Genomic DNA, 16,294 nt, shown 5'->3' with positions numbered 1-16,294 from the left:
AAACTGCTTTACCTCTGCCAGCAGCGTTTGGAGGATCCGTGCAGCTGAGCGGCCTTTTCAACGAACAGATCCAGTACTGGTGCCGTCAATGTTTGTGTTGGTGACCGAGAGAGTGGAAGCATGGCGCTGCGACATCGGTGTGACAGTCCTCATGGAGCTCAATGACTGATTTCATTATGAGTAAACAAACAATGTACAGATAAATAAAAAAAACAAGCACACAGACACACGACACTCAGAAACTAAATGGAGAGGCGGGGGTGGGGGGGGTTAATTAGTTCTATGAATGACCATTTTCATTTCCAGAGATCGGTGTCATAAATAAGTGTTTAGCAATGTCGATTTGCAGATAGACGTGTTTGTGTGATCTGGCTGGTAGGTCTGTGAGTTTTTCTCCCGGTACTCCAGCTTCCTTCTAAAACCCAAACACATGCTTGTTAGCTGCAAAACACATTTTAGTTCAGGATCCCCAAACAGCCCAATTTCATCCTGAGTGGGCCAGACTGGTAAAATAGTGCTATATTGACCTTTAAAGTTAAACTTTGAAGTTTTCCGTTGCTGTGGCACAGAGTACAAGTGATGACAATGTCTACAGTTTCACAAAAAAACTAACAATTACAAGTGAAAATAGTTACAATCTCAACATGAAGCAGATTTTAATGAAACAATCTGGTGTAAAATACAGTGAAATGTTCAAAAAAACTTCTTCTACCGTTGTTTGTATTACAAACTCATCCTAACAGCATCAAGAGGTGCCGGGGTGGCAATCAAAATGACCGACAATATAGACATTTGATAAAAAAAATCAATGTTTTCCTTGAAATATTGACAATTAGCTTGGTGTTTTGGCCGGAATAGAGCATCTTGCAGGCTGGTTTTGGGGCACGGACCTTATGTTTGATGTTATAGAATCAGATAATTACTACATTTCTGAGAGTACATATAAATGCAACAGCCAATTGAAATGAATTCTGTGTTATGTTGGTCTTGGTGCTGTGTGATGTATACATTATAGTAGTTTCACATGCAGTGATGTGTACATTATAACGGTTTCACACCGGACAACCCACATGGAAAGAACCTATATGAGGATATATGCACATATATGAAACCTATATGCAGCATATATGCACATATTTGACAATATATATGCTGTATATATGCACATATATGCACATATATGACCATATATATGCTGCATATATGACAATATATGGGCTGCATATATGCACATATATGACAATATATGCTGCATATATGCACACATATGCTGCATATATCCACATATATGACAATATATATGCTGCATATATGCACATAAATGCACATATATGCTGCATATATGCACATATATGACCATATATATACTGCATATATGCACATAAATGCTGCATATATGCACATATATGACAATATATGGGCTGCATATATGCACATATATGACAATATATGCTGCATATATGCACATATATGACAACATATATGCTGCATATATGCACATAAATGCTGCATATATGCACATATATGACAATATATGGGCTGCATATATGGAAAGTCCCACATGGACAGAACCAGAATATATATACATATATACATAGTGGCTCGATAGCTCAGGTGGCAAGGCAACGGACTGGTGCATGGGAGACCCTGGTTCAATTCCCGCTAGGGTCACTGAGCAAATAACAGCATCCAGAGTGGGCCCACATGGAAAGAACCTATATAAAGGTTAGGATATATGTGGCATATATATAAAATTGGCCATTTTCCTACATTTTATGCACATATATGTACATATATGTGTGCATACATGGGCTCATATAGGTGTGCATATATGCGCATATATGGGCACATATAGGTGTGCATATATGGGCACATATAGGTTTGCATATATTGGAACATATAGGTGTGCATATATAAGCATATAGGTTTGGAATATATGTGACATATATAAAATTGGCCGTTTTCCGATATGTTATATGTATAGGTACATATATGCGCACATGTATGCACACATATATGTACATATATGTACATAACATATAGGAAAACGGCCAATTTTATATATGTCACATATATGCCAAACCTATATCAAAACCTATATTAAAACATATATGTTTATATAGGTTCTTTCCATGTGGGAACATATACATTAGATCAGTTTTGCATTCTCATGTGTCAACTTCGGCTGTAAAACGGTTCCTGGACGAAGACCAGCTGTTCTGATGTCATTTCACTGTCTCTCTTGCCTTTTATGAACGTTCCATGCAGGACCGTTTGGACCTCTATCAAATGAGACAGATCCTACAGTAGAGGAAGCAGATTGGTCGCGCTAACTCCCAGGTTGAAGCTTCACCTGCATTTTCGATGCTAAACTACTTGTGCATTAAATCCCTTTTTACGCAAGCAAGAAGTCTTTTTTCTCCCCCTTTGATACGCCTGTTTTTGTTTACTTCATAACCATTTGGAAACAGTGGTGAAAGATTAATGTCCATGTATTCACCATTGCAAATGCTTATAGTGTGATAAAAAAAAAACCCAGCAGCTGCACCACTAGTGGCCCGACATGCTAACTCCATTGGTTTCTGCCATTTCTGTGTCAATGGACATTGTTTACAAATCATTGTCAAGTAAACACTGAACCTTTCTGGACTGAAAACACAAAAACGATGCATTTACAATTGAAATGTTGTCGTGTAAATGGGGCCTCAGACACACAGTCCGAAGCTGCTTACTTAACCTCGCTGTTACTTTCCTGGTTTAATGTTTACAAAGTAAACAGCGGAGCTTTCATGTGATCACTTTGCCTTGTGAGGCGGTGCAGTCTGCAGCCGCCGATGTCTTTTTCTCCTGTTGATCAGTTGGCTTTCTCTCCAAAGAAACCTCAGCAATCCCACCTGAAAAGAAGACCTTGGAAACACAAAGCAGCTCAGCGGGGACGAGAGGAAAGGCACTTGAAGTACGAGCAGCCATAAATATGTGTTTGCACTGGCACTCATGCTTTCCAAGATGAACGAGCTGAAGGTGCCTGGTTATTTTGATGAGTTATTATGGAAGAGCAAAAAAAAAAAGTGATAAAAACATTTCATTGTACTTTGCATGTGCAGCAGCAAAAACACATTTTCATTGTAAAAACAAAACAAAAACAAAAACAAAAAAAACAACCTTTATTTATTTAAGTATTCATCTATTCATAAATGTTCCATCACATTCACTTATCTAAATCGAGGATGGATTTCCTTTTCGTTTGAAACAAATTCATGATCGTTAAAGGAGCCTCCTGCTTCATTTCTCCTCAAATGTCTTGACTTGTGCTGCCCCCTGGTGGAAATGTTAAATCAAAAGAATCAATCGACGCCAACTGGAGCTCCTTCATCTTAATAAGGTGGAGTGACTTTGAATGAGTGTATAAGATCCGCCAACAAGTAAAGCACAATCAAAGTACAGTATCAAATAGAGTAATATATATAAAAGCCTCATCCAAGCATATTAAAGGTATTTTCCCTGCTATTAACAACAAAGTGAGCATCAATATTATTTCAAATCTGCTTTCGTAAGTCCTCTCAAATATAATTCAGTGGGATGCAATGACAAAACCCCCCCAAGAAATCCATTACGAATCAATGCTTTCAAAAATGTATTTCTGAAAGATACATATCAAAAATCCGAACTATAATCAATGTATGAAAAACCCTGTTTCACACAAACATCTTGACGGCAACATATTCAGACTTTAGAGAAAAAGAGATATTCTCCTGTCATTCATAATGATGGTTTAATATGAGGCCGGTTCAGGAAAAATAGATGATTTGATCCTGATTAAATGACTGCATTTGTCTTGTCGGATGAGCTTTAACAGGAGGCGTCCGTCAGGATGGCTGTGATGGTGATATGGTGGGCCAACAGTGGCACTCATGCTTTATGCTGCCAACCCCTGACATTAAGCGATTATTATTATTAATAATAATATTAATAATAACAACAATAACAATAATAAATTAGTTTTAAATAACAATATATTTTGAACGCATTCACCTGTGTGTGTTCTCTCTCTCTCTGCCCTTTCTCCTATATAAAAACTCACTCACACAAAAAACCCAAACAACAATTTGTGAGAACTTCCCACAGCAGCAGCAGAGCAGCAGTAGAGCAGCAGCAGTAGAGCAGCAGTAGAGCAGCAGCAGTAGAGCAGCAGCAGCAGAGCAGCAGTAGAGCAGCAGTAGAGCAGCAGCAGTAGAGCAGCAGCAGCAGAGCAGCAGTAGAGCAGCAGCAGTAGAGCAGCAGTAGAGCAGCAGCAGTAGAGCAGCAGCAGCAGAGCAGCAGTAGAGCAGCAGCAGTAGAGCAGCAGTAGAGCAGCAGCAGTAGAGCAGCAGCAGCAGAGCAGCAGTAGAGCAGCAGTAGAGCAGCAGCAGTAGAGCAGCAGTAGAACAGCAGCAGCAGAGCAGTAGAGCAGTAGTAGCAGCAGCAGTAGAGTAGCAGAGCAGCAGCAGAGCAGCAGCAGTAGAGCAGCAGCAGTAGTAGAGTAGTAGAGCAGCAGCAGTAGTAGAGCAGCAGCAGCAGAGCAGCAGCAGTAGAGCAGCAGCAGTAGTAGAGCAGCAGCAGAGCAGCAGTAGAGCAGCAGCAGCAGTAGTAGAGCAGCAGCAGCAGTAGAGCAGCAGCAGCAGCAGTAGAGCAGCAGCAGTAGTAGTAGAGCAGCAGCAGCAGTAGAGCAGCAGCAGCAGCAGCAGTAGAGCAGCAGCAGCAGTAGAGCAGCAGCAGCAGCAGTAGTAGAGCAGCAGCAGTAGTAGAGCAGCAGCAGTAGAGCAGCAGTAGCAGTAGTAGAGCAGCAGCAGTAGTAGAGCAGCAGCAGCAGCAGAGCAGCAGCAGCAGCAGTAGTAGAGCAGCAGCAGTAGTAGAGCAGCAGCAGTAGAGCAGCAGCAGCAGTAGTAGAGCAGCAGCAGTAGTAGAGCAGCAGCAGCAGCAGTAGAGCAGCAGCAGCAGTAGTAGAGCAGCAGCAGCAGTAGAGCAGCAGCAGCAGCAGTAGAGCAGCAGCAGTAGTAGTAGAGCAGCAGCAGCAGTAGAGCAGCAGCAGCAGCAGTAGTAGAGCAGCAGCAGCAGTAGAGCAGCAGCAGTAGTAGTAGAGCAGCAGCAGTAGTAGAGCAGCAGCAGCAGCAGCAGTAGAGCAGCAGCAGTAGTAGTAGAGCAGCAGCAGCAGTAGAGCAGCAGCAGTAGAGCAGCAGCAGCAGTAGTAGAGCAGCAGCAGCAGTAGAGCAGCAGCAGTAGAGCAGCAGCAGCAGTAGTAGAGCAGCAGCAGCAGCAGTAGTAGAGCAGCACCAGCAGCAGTAGAGCAGCAGCAGTAGTAGAGCAGCAGTAGTAGAGCAGCAGCAGCAGTAGAGCAGCAGCAGCAGTAGTAGAGCAGCAGCAGTAGTAGTAGAGCAGCAGCAGCAGTAGTAGAGCAGCAGCAGCAGTAGAGCAGCAGCAGTAGTAGAGCAGCAGCAGCAGTAGAGCAGCAGCAGTAGTAGAGCAGCAGCAGCAGTAGTAGAGCAGCAGCAGCAGTAGAGCAGCAGCAGTAGTAGTAGAGCAGCAGCAGCAGTAGTAGAGCAGCAGCAGCAGTAGTAGAGCAGCAGCAGCAGTAGAGCAGCAATAGTAGAGCAGCAGCAGCAGTAGCAGAGCAGCAGCAGCAGAGCAGCAGTAGTAGAGCAGCAGCAGCAGTAGTAGAGCAGCAGCAGCAGATAGGGTGTTTTGATTGGTGCGGCCCTCCGCCCTCATGCTGAGACATTCAAACAGAGCTGCGTGTCATTAGGACAGAAGATGTTTGGTTGACACATGAAAGCTGGACGATCAGCGGTGGCGACCCGGGAAGAAGGGGTGGAGGCGGAGGCAGGGGGGGGGGGGGGGGGGGGGGGTCGAGGGGAGGGGGGGGGGGGGGTCGGCGGGGGCCGGCAACCGCCACTCTTGTGTGGCGGCCGACTTCCCACTGACCTGGGCTGGTGTTGTTAGAAGTGAGGCGGAGAGGGGGCGGCTTCAGAGCACCACAGCCCCCCAGCTCTGCCCCCCGGAGGCTCATTACTCACACACACATTACAGGCGCAGGGACAAAAGGCCACAGGGAGGAGAAGTCACTGACGTTAGAGAGAGCCGGCACTGAACACAGGAACTATGAGCCTCAGTCTGTGATTGGGAGATTCACCTGACACACACACACGCACGCACGCACGCACGCACGCACGCACGCACGCACGCACACACACACACACACACACACACGCACGCACGCACACACACACACACACACACACGCACACAAATTAATTCCGGTTCCCTCGCATTGTTAACTTGAGGGAACAACTAATCTCGTTCCCATGTGTTATTATTTATTTCTCTGGGGCTCCGTTGTTATATAATAACAGAGATCCACAACTACAGTACACAACTACTGCTTAAAGGTGCATGGCCAGAAAAAAAGATGTGCAACTATATACAAACAAAACTGCAACACAGAAATACAAAACAATACCAAAAAAGTATTCATAACCATACAGAGGCAAAACTACCACAAATGATAATCAATCACAACGAAACAAGCAAAAGCATAAAGATCTGTCACATGCAAAACAACAATGTTGGAATAAAAAATAGGTAAAAGTGCAACAAAAATATGCAAAACTACAGCAAAGGGAATTTATCATTATAGAGACAAAACGAATGCAGACTCGATAAATAATTACGTAGTTGAGAACAACCACCACAGAATTATTCTGCATTACATCGAAAGGCAAAACTCCAAAGAGATGCAAAACTACCATATTGATGGAAAACAAACACAATTACAATTTCAAACTACAAGAAAGAATTGTAATAGTACCAGAGAGGGATTCATAACTATATAGAGGCAAAACTACCACAAATAGAAGCAAACTACACCAAAATAATGCAAAACTACACCTTCACCAAAAAATGCAAGTTCATATCAAAAAGATGAAAATCTACAACAAAAAGTTGCTAAACTAAACCATATGGATGCTAAACTACACCAGAGCTGCACCAGCAACATGAAGACAAGTGAACCTGCGACATGATTCAGAACTATTCGAGGCAAAACTACCACACAATGAAGCACAATTACAATAAAAAGATGCAGAAGTACAAAGAAGATGCCATAACTACCACAAAAACATGCAACAACACAGACATTTAACTCTATGAAGGTACAAGGCCACACAGTGGTGCAAAACTAGAAAAAACTAAAACTCGACCAACAATGTACAAAACCGTACAGCGAGACAAAGTGAAAACCAAAATATACTCAATTCAAAAGAAAAACCCAATACAACACAAAACAAAACAACAAAGAAAGACAAATCTATTAGACTGTCAATACTTCTTTATTCTTTATAGACGACAAAGTCAGACAAACAAGAGACACAATTAGACAGTTGTCATTCCTTCATACAGATTCTTCCCAACAGGAAATAAAATGCATCTGCATTGCGTTTGCTGGTAGTTGCAGTGCTGCTTTCATCTCCCAGTCTCCATAGTTGAATGAATTCTCTGAAACAATCACACAAACCGATTGATCTCACAGAACCAAACACATTTGATTCACATTCGCACTTTCATCTGGGCACATATTAAATACAAACTGGATCCATGGCGCTGCGGAGAGAGACAGAAAACCCCCGACGCTGTGCAGAGATGAAAGTCGACTCTTCCCATGAGCAAGAGGGCGGCAGTAAAATGTAATTGGTGTCTCTCAGCGGGATTCCGCCACCGCCGAGCATTAATAAACAGCAAAACATTACTTTAAAACCTGTGACTCACTCACATTTCGAACAAGGACGCTACATTTCTTTGTGAGGAAGCGCGGCGGGGCCGTTTAATCACCTTCCACTGCATTAAGACGTCGTTTAGAGAGGAGAAGCCAGCGTCTTTAGATCAAACGCCACATTTCAAACACGCAACATCCACCCTGCGCCGCAGATGTCACCCTCTAATTTGTTCAGTGAGCGAGGAAGCGGGCCTGCTTTTAGTTGGATGTTGTCTACATGTGGGGGGGGGGGGATGGGTGGGGGAGGGAGGGACATCAGGATGGACCACCAACGCTTTTCCTTCTTCTTTTCCTCGGCCACCATGCTGCGTCAACACAGCGAAACAAAAGCACAAAGCTGCAGTGGGAACGCTTTGTACCAGCAGCTTTAATGTGGCCCGCTGATGCCCGGGTACCCCGGGACGCACGCCCGCCCGCCCGGAGGACGGCGCCCCCGGAGGCAGCACACAACCCTGCACGCTCGTTCCTCCATCCTAGAAGAGAACAGAACCGCCGCGTTTCTGTGAACCGAGAACAAATAACACAATTAGTTCAATCTTGACCTGCTGCCCTGATGTTTCCTCAGATAAACAACTGCAGTGGATCTTCAAAAGAGCCTTTAAGCTGAAGATTGCAAGAAAATCAGGAGCTGTTTGATAAGTTGTGGGCTTCATTCCTCGGTCATCTCCCAACTGATGGACACACTTGGCAGGTAATGTTAGAACACAGACATTCACCAAAGTGGATCGTTATTACCGTGACTGTCAAAATAAAACTACAGAGTCCAGGAGAATCTGGACTGGGAGTCATGACACTCTGGAGGAAACATTGTTCTGACTGTCTCTACTGAGCATGTGCAGGACTACTAGTTAGTGCAGCCATACTGCGTAATGCAGTAGGAGTGTTTCAGAAAAGACGCGTTTGTCTCAGAGACGGAATCGGAGCATTTCCCTCGTTTCCATGGAGACAGAGCGTTTTTTAAAAAATTGTGTACTCCTCAGTTTCTATGAAAACGGAGTGTTTTCTAAAATGTGTGTTTCCCCCATTTGAAAATATGTGCGTTTTCCCCCCGTTTCCATGGTATTTTCAAAAAGTTGCATTTTCCCCTCTAAAACCAATACTGAAAAGATTGTAGGACAAACATGCACAATGAAAAAAAAACAGGAGGTAAGCGGTTGAGTTTGAAGTACAAAATGACCCACATTAAAAGTATTCGATGACTGTATAGAAGGTATGATACATCCATATTTATCTTCTCAATAAATACCATAATCACTGTTATTTATTAGAGTTTTTATTCACATTTGACATTTAAAATAATCAGACATCGACAGTTATAAACTTTCTCAGACCTCATAAAACCTAAAAATGAAGGTTTGGCCATTTTAGGATGAATAAACATTGAAGTAGAGTAGAAAGTAGCCTTGTTGGTACTACGAGGATCCACTTCATTTGTTTGCTGCTAAATAAAACTAGGAGTCACTATTATTTCAATTCATACCCATTTTGGCCACAAGCTCAATAATGAATGCTCTAATCAATATGTGTTTGGTACCAGATGGCGGGAATGTCTTCAGCTCTGAACGGACTGTGGACTGACTAATCGGACCGTGCCTGGATGACCAGCTCGGGGAAACCTGTCTCCTCGTCCATTTCCCGGACGAACTGAAGGTCGCCCGCCTCGCCCACGACCACCTCGGCCGTGGTGAACACCTCCAGGCCTCCCAGCACGTGGCCGCCCAGCGTCTTCCCCTCGTTGTCCGACAGGCTGATGTGGAGGTGGGCTTCAGGGTTGAGTGTGCCCACCAGGGAGACGATCTCAAAGCGCCCGCTGAGGTGCATCACCTGGTGAAGAAGAACGTGAACGTGACATAAAATTCAAAAACTTAAGAAATTAGTTGAACAAAATTTAAAACATCCACTTGTGTAATTTATATGAATGTAAGATGCTTCCTGAAGGACTGTAATTCAACCAGAAGACCTGTCATCATATTACAGTCGTCACATCAATGGAAGTTGAATAGACCCTGAAAACTTAATTGGAAGGACATCTTGCATTAGAAAAGATGATCAAATATATATAAATATATTGTGACTCTTTGATCTATACTATGTAATCATATAAGAATTGACAGTATTTTAATAATACAATTTTTATTTTGCACTCATTGTGGCTGCATGCTTTGCTAAGCTGACAAACAGAGTTGGACTTTGCATTAAATGGATAAAATGTGAATGTAAAATACATGAAACGGGAATACTAATGTCTGTAACCCACGTGCCTGGTTGGTGTTGGCGGCCGTGGCGTCGGCCAGCCGCAGCGTGGCCTTGGTGAGACTCCCCACACAGGTGAGGATGAATGGTGCCCGGAGCCGCCTCTGGTCCACGAAGGCCTGCAGGCCCCCCAGCAGCTCCTGACCCGGGCCAAAGCGGACTGCATGAACCTGCATGGGAGAGCCCACTCCCACTGAACTCTGGGGGAAAATGAAGAAAAAACAACCCACAGCCGTGGCTCTTTTATCAAGCACAATCTCTACATTTTGATTTGGAGTGAGTTGCAGTACATTTCAAAGTATTTCAATAAAGTGAAACCTTCTAACTCGCTTCATATTGATTGACTGTATAGAGAGCAAAAATACACCAATAGAAGAACACAACTTTTAATGTAAATAACGAGTCGACCGTCTCATCTCGTCTCGTCTCAGTGCAAGGCCTTGTTTCCACACCGACTCAAATCTGGGTTTGGATTCAGAGACAGAATCGTCTGATGGTTGTGTAAAGACTCGGAAAATAATTATTTATCCAGGTTTGTGCGATTGGAGGCTGACGGGCTTAAATACCTTAAAATAGGTGATTGGTAGTAGTTGTGGAGTTTTTGCAGTGTGAGGAGAGTTTGTAACGTCTCCACTGTTTCTCTGGCTGCAGCACTGTGAAGCAACACGTCCAAAACCTCTTTTCAGGGTGTGTGTGTGTGTGTGTGTGTGTGTGTGTGTGTGTGGTCCATTCAGATCTCTAACAGGATCACGGTGCTTAACCAAACATCACCCTGACCTCTGGCTCTGCAGGAGGAGGGCGTTACGTGTTCCTCAAGCATTCATGGAGCTCCTGCTGGCTCGCTGCTTTTCAAAAGGCAGCCAGAGGATGAGGAGGAGGAAGATGAGGAGGAGGAGGAGGAGGAGGAGGAGGAACAGCAGGAGCACCAGGCACATAACTTTACATTTCTGTGTTTCCTCTACACTCATTTAGGAGTGACAGGCTGCCATTTCTAAATCCTCGCTGCCACTCCATCAAATGTCTCTTTCTTCTTCTTCTATTGTTTCTTTAATTGACACAAATACACCACCGCCGCAGGTCTGCAGCTTCACAACAGAGTCCTGCACTGGGTCGGTCAGTGGAAGAGACGGTATTTCGGCTGCTCAAGCCAGATTCTGTAGCGGCAGCTCAATTTCAGTGCACTATTTTAGGCAGCGAGGCGTCCAGCCGTCATTTGAATGGTCAGTTTGTGAAAAAGACGGCCAAACAGAGACTTGACATTTTGCTCAAGGCCTCTAAATATGTGTAGAGTCAAACCTCGGACCAGGGGATCTGAGAAGAGTGGAAACCCTGGACTGAGCACACTGGGGGTTCGTCCCAAAAGCCCCTCCTGCCTCCTTATCTATGGACTTTAGCCTCACCCTGGATGATGTCACGGGGTACAGGAAAGGTGTTAGGACGCTTCCTAAAGGAGGTAAGGAAAGGTGTTAGGAGGCTTCCTAAAGGAGGTAGGAAAGGTGTTAGGAGGCTTCCTAAAGGAGTTTCCTAAAGGAGTTTCCTAAAGGAGTTAAGGAAAGATGTTCGGAGGCTTCATAAAGGAGGTAAGGAAAGGTGTTAGGAGGCTTCCTAAAGGAGTTAGGAAAGGTGTTAGGAGGCTTCCGAAAGGAGGTAAGGAAAGGTGTTAGGAGGCTTCCTAAAGGAGGTAAGGAAAGGTGTTAGGAGGCTTCCTAAAGGAGTTTCCTAAAGGAGTTAAGGAAAGATGTTCGGAGGCTTCATAAAGGAGGTAAGGAAAGGTGTTAGGAGGCTTCCGAAAGGAGGTAAGGAAAGGTGTTAGGAGGCTTCCTAAAGGAGGTAAGGAAAGGTGTTAGGAGGCTTCCTAAAGGAGTTTCCTAAAGGAGTTAAGGAAAGATGTTCGGAGGCTTCATAAAGGAGGTAAGGAAAGGTGTTAGGAGGCTTCCTAAAGGAGTTAGGAAAGGTGTTAGGAGGCTTCCGAAAGGAGGTAAGGAAAGGTGTTAGGAGGCTTCCTAAAGGAGGTAAGGAAAGGTGTTAGGAGGCTTCCTAAAGGAGTTTCCTAAAGGAGTTAAGGAAAGATGTTCGGAGGCTTCATAAAGGAGGTAAGGAAAGGTGTTAGGAGGCTTCCGAAAGGAGGTAAGGAAAGGTGTTAGGAGGCTTCCTAAAGGAGGTAAGGAAAGGTGTTAGGAGGCTTCCTAAAGGAGTTTCCTAAAGGAGTTAAGGAAAGATGTTCGGAGGCTTCATAAAGGAGGTAAGGAAAGGTGTTAGGAGGCTTCCTAAAGGAGTTAGGAAAGGTGTTAGGAGGCTTCCTAAAGGAGTTAGGAAAGGCGATCACGTTGGTGTGGCACATCAGACTGGGCTTCTCTTAGTGACATCATAATAATGTGACGGTGGTGCAAGTTTGTGAAATCTGCCGTGGCGGGGAAAGAACTACAAGTTTCTAAAAATGAAGTACAAAAAGCACATTTGGGTTTTAGATGATTTCAAGTTGTTCCAGCAGATTATTGCTTTGGTCACTTACATGATCTGCTCCCTTTTCAGTCCTCCTGACTTTCTCTGAGAATTCAGACACAGTCCTCATCATGGCCGCCACACAAATCACTTCTGGGGTTCAGGACAAATCCATAGATAAGGAGATAAGAGGGACAATTCGAACTTCTCTGTGCTTGATTGGATTGTGATGTCGGGACTTTGTGGCATAAATACATGGCAGTTGATTTTGTTTAAAGGACGATTGCTTATTGGAACGCTTGGATTGAATCTGCTCTGCCAGTGAATTTAAATACAATGTTTATGGATGGATTTTCAATGCGATTTTGATGAACTGTGATTATATTGCTTCATACAAAATACAGTCCAACGGAAATTAGTCAAATAAACGCTGTTGCTGAATGATCAAATACGGGAAGTGAAAAAAAGGTCAATTAAACTGACGGCTAAAGCTTTGGAGGACAAAATCGAACGGCTCCAGCATGAGGGCAAAAGTGCTGTTAATAAAATAAAAGTGATTATTCCAAAAATAAAAGCGCACATGAAATCAAAAGAAAATGCAACTGAAATCCCTTCCCAACTAAACAACTTGAATACATTGTGTGAAGAGACCCGACCTGCACAATGAATGACTGCTGCTACTTCCTGATGAGGAAAATAAAAACAAACTAAATGAGTGGTTTTCTAGCACGCTGGATGACAGTGATGCATTCAAAGAACAAGTGGGAAAATCTACATGAAAACTCAAATGACCATTTCAGACAAATTCTTCTGAGCAACCACCAAAGGAACTGAAACAAGCGGTACGACGTCCCTTTAAAAAACGCAAAGATTTGTTTGCTGCTGACCCTCCAGTACCTGTTCCCACTGGAAAAGACCCTCAGGATGAACTTCAGCCCCGTGGCGGCATCTCAAATTCAACCAAGAGATCAAGCTCACACCAGTCCTCCTCCTCAGACTCGCGCTCGTCTGCTCACTTCAAAACACAAACAAATCTTGCAATTTTGGCAGCGAAACAAAAGGCATTAATGTGAAAAACATGCATTGGATGAAGAGGAGTTAAAGCTATGCAGGAGAAGAGAACGGCTTTGACTGGAGAATGGAATTGCAGAGGAAATGGCCAAACTTAGTGTCATAAAATCCCAAAGCAGTTTTGGCAGTAAATCATAGTCCAAAGGTTTCAGACGGGATGAACTCGTACTATGACAGGAGGCGCTTAAAACAACAACTCAATGTCAATGCCACTGCCAGTTAAGCTAAAACCCAATGCAAATGAAACCACACAGACGACTGTGAGCCCTAAAGGCAGTCCTGACGCCTAAACCTGACACACGACGTCTCCCAGGGCCTTCTTCCCTGCTCCAACATGATCCAGTGGCTGCTGGAGATCCTGTCACTAATGTTACTGCATGAACACCGAAGGCCTTAACCATCAAACCTGCTGACTCCAGACGACCTTACAGATCTTGATGACTCCGATGATACAGCGCCCACACACGATCGTCGAGAAGACGCTCTGGGCCGACCAACATGTCTGGAGGAGGTCGGGCTCTTTCTCAACGCAAACAAGACTGAGTGCATGACGATCAACCAGAATCACCAGTGTGTCCAACCCAATGATGCCAAATACAGTGAACTGTTAAGAAGACTTCTCCTGTTGCTGTTGCATTCTGGGTGTTTTTACAAACGCCCCCCTGACAGCGTGATTTTAAGGCTAATGCGAGTTTCCTAGCTTTCCTGACAGCATCGCTGATATCTTAAGAAATTAGTTTTAAAACAATTTTCTTTGAAATGATTACAATTTGCCCGGTGGTTTGGCCAGATTGGAGCCTCTTCACTTCCAGGTTTGACCCCAGGGCCTTATGTTGGACACTGCTGCTTTAGAATCAGATGAAAAGGAGATTTATGAGAGTGCACCTAACGGGACGGCCTGGAAGTTGGACAAAGTTGGACAAAGTGGTTAAAGATGGACAAATGAATTGCACTTTGACAGCAACTGTTGGAAAACTCAACCTTTCCCTTTATGTTGCACATTGATAACCATATAAGACTTTCTTCATTTCACTCCTTGAAAACAAAAGTGCTGGCAGCAAAAAAAACAAAAACATGTTACACTGAGTTTTTCTATTCTTGTGGAGGTTTTTTCCTGCAAGAATGAACTGGCTATGTAAAAGGACCATATGAAAGTCACTTCAAATTCATAACATACATCAAATTCACACATAAATGGCATTCAATCTATTCATTCTATAATCTGAAATCAGTCGGAAACCAACCTTGCTGGTTTATGTTTACGAGTCATTTAAAGAATCGTTTGAAAAGAGGACCTCTAACACACTGCCAGGAAAGATCTAGAAGAACACTGATCCCAGAGATTCAAATCACAATTGAGTGCGATTGCTGTCAATGTGTGGCTGAACTCAAATCTGCTGCAGCTCTTATCCCAGAAGTCTCCTGTTACATGACAGTACATACATTATTGTACTGAATATCTGCGTTGTAACTCTGTATTTGGTTAAGGCTGCAGGGAAACAAGAGAAACTTAGAAACTCTCACCAAATCGGGTTAAATTGAAGGAAAAGTGAACTCACCATCGTGCAGCAGCCTGCTACTCTTGCAGCTCTGAACTCTGCAGGCAAACACTTCCAGTCACATGTCGTTCCAGCCTGATTTACACTGAGCATGCGCAGGAGCAAAAGAAAGAAAGGAAAAAAAATATCCACTGAAACTTCGTGCTGAAGTTTTCGCCTGAAAAGTCTCTTCTTATTTATGGTCTTTTATTGCCTCCTGCTGACGCATTGTGGGTACTGCAGGTAGAAACCTGCAGGAATCTGGAAACTAATTTAGTGTTTTTTTTAATTTACCATATAATCAGCTTATATCTTCACAGGTAAAAGTACAATGACGGTTAAAACTCGGTATTTTTGCTTATGTACTTGAGTTAGTACAGAAAATTGCGATTTTACTGACATTTACTTCAAGGTTCAAGGTGTTTTATTGTCATATCACCAGTAAAAGCCAGGTTTCACAGTGAATAAAATTCTTATTTAATTTGCAATAGGAGTCTAATAAGTCTAATCTAAAGTAAGTATCAATTATTTTACGTTTAGAAAAGTGTTACTACTCAGACAAATACATGTACTTTTAATCATGTCCATCATGGGAGTTGATTGAAACGGGAGAGCTCCACGGCGGAGGTTCCTGAGTGGGATGAACCAGGGTCCCGCCGCGTTTCGTCTAATTTCATAAAAGGATCTTTTGCACGTACTCGTACTATGACTCAAGTTATGTGTTTCCACATAATGTATAAAGAATAATGTACTTACTGTCTTGAACCCATCAAAGTATAATAATTCTTTTGCAACAACCCATGGTATATCATTTCCGTCATTTTATTTATTATTATTTTACTATAATCATGCTAATTATTTACCATGTTCTTTTTGTTTGTTGCTGAATTGGTATTTATTGTACTGATATTTTATCTTATGTACTACATTTTTTTCCCAATTAAAGAAATCGTTTGAAATAGTAATTTTCTACTAAATGGATACCAGTCAATCATCCCACAAGTGGAAATGAGATCAGATTATATCTAATATGGTGACAATATCAATAATAATTATTATTATTATTAATTTGTTTTATTATTTCATTATTTTGATATATGCAAAAATCTGAACGAACAAGGTAACATGCTCACATTCACTCCTTAACTGAAGATGCACAAGTAATCAAGAAACTAGATTGAGTAAT

At 43.1% G+C, this 16,294-nt stretch overlaps 1 protein-coding gene across 1 annotated transcript; it reads right to left on the bottom strand.

The window, feature by feature from the left end:
- Nucleotides 1-9,088: 9,088 nt before the first annotated feature.
- Nucleotides 9,089-15,186, bottom strand: LOC308143064 (bifunctional protein GlmU-like). The gene is made up of 3 exons (XM_080513735.1): nt 15,130-15,186; nt 10,066-10,257; nt 9,089-9,628 (listed from the first exon to the last, which is right to left on the bottom strand). The coding sequence occupies exons 1-3, from the start codon at nt 15,130-15,132 to the stop codon at nt 9,383-9,385; spliced, it is 441 nt and encodes a 146-aa protein (XP_080369861.1). The 5' UTR covers nt 15,133-15,186; the 3' UTR covers nt 9,089-9,382.
- Between the last annotated feature and the right edge of the window lie 1,108 nt (nt 15,187-16,294).

The sequence above is a fragment of the Blennius ocellaris genome, assembly GCF_963422515.1.
Source record: "Blennius ocellaris genome assembly, chromosome: 18".
NCBI lineage: Eukaryota > Metazoa > Chordata > Actinopteri > Blenniiformes > Blenniidae > Blennius > Blennius ocellaris.
The sequence above is the reverse complement of the archived record's forward strand: the minus strand, read 5'-3'. Positions and strand labels throughout refer to the sequence as shown.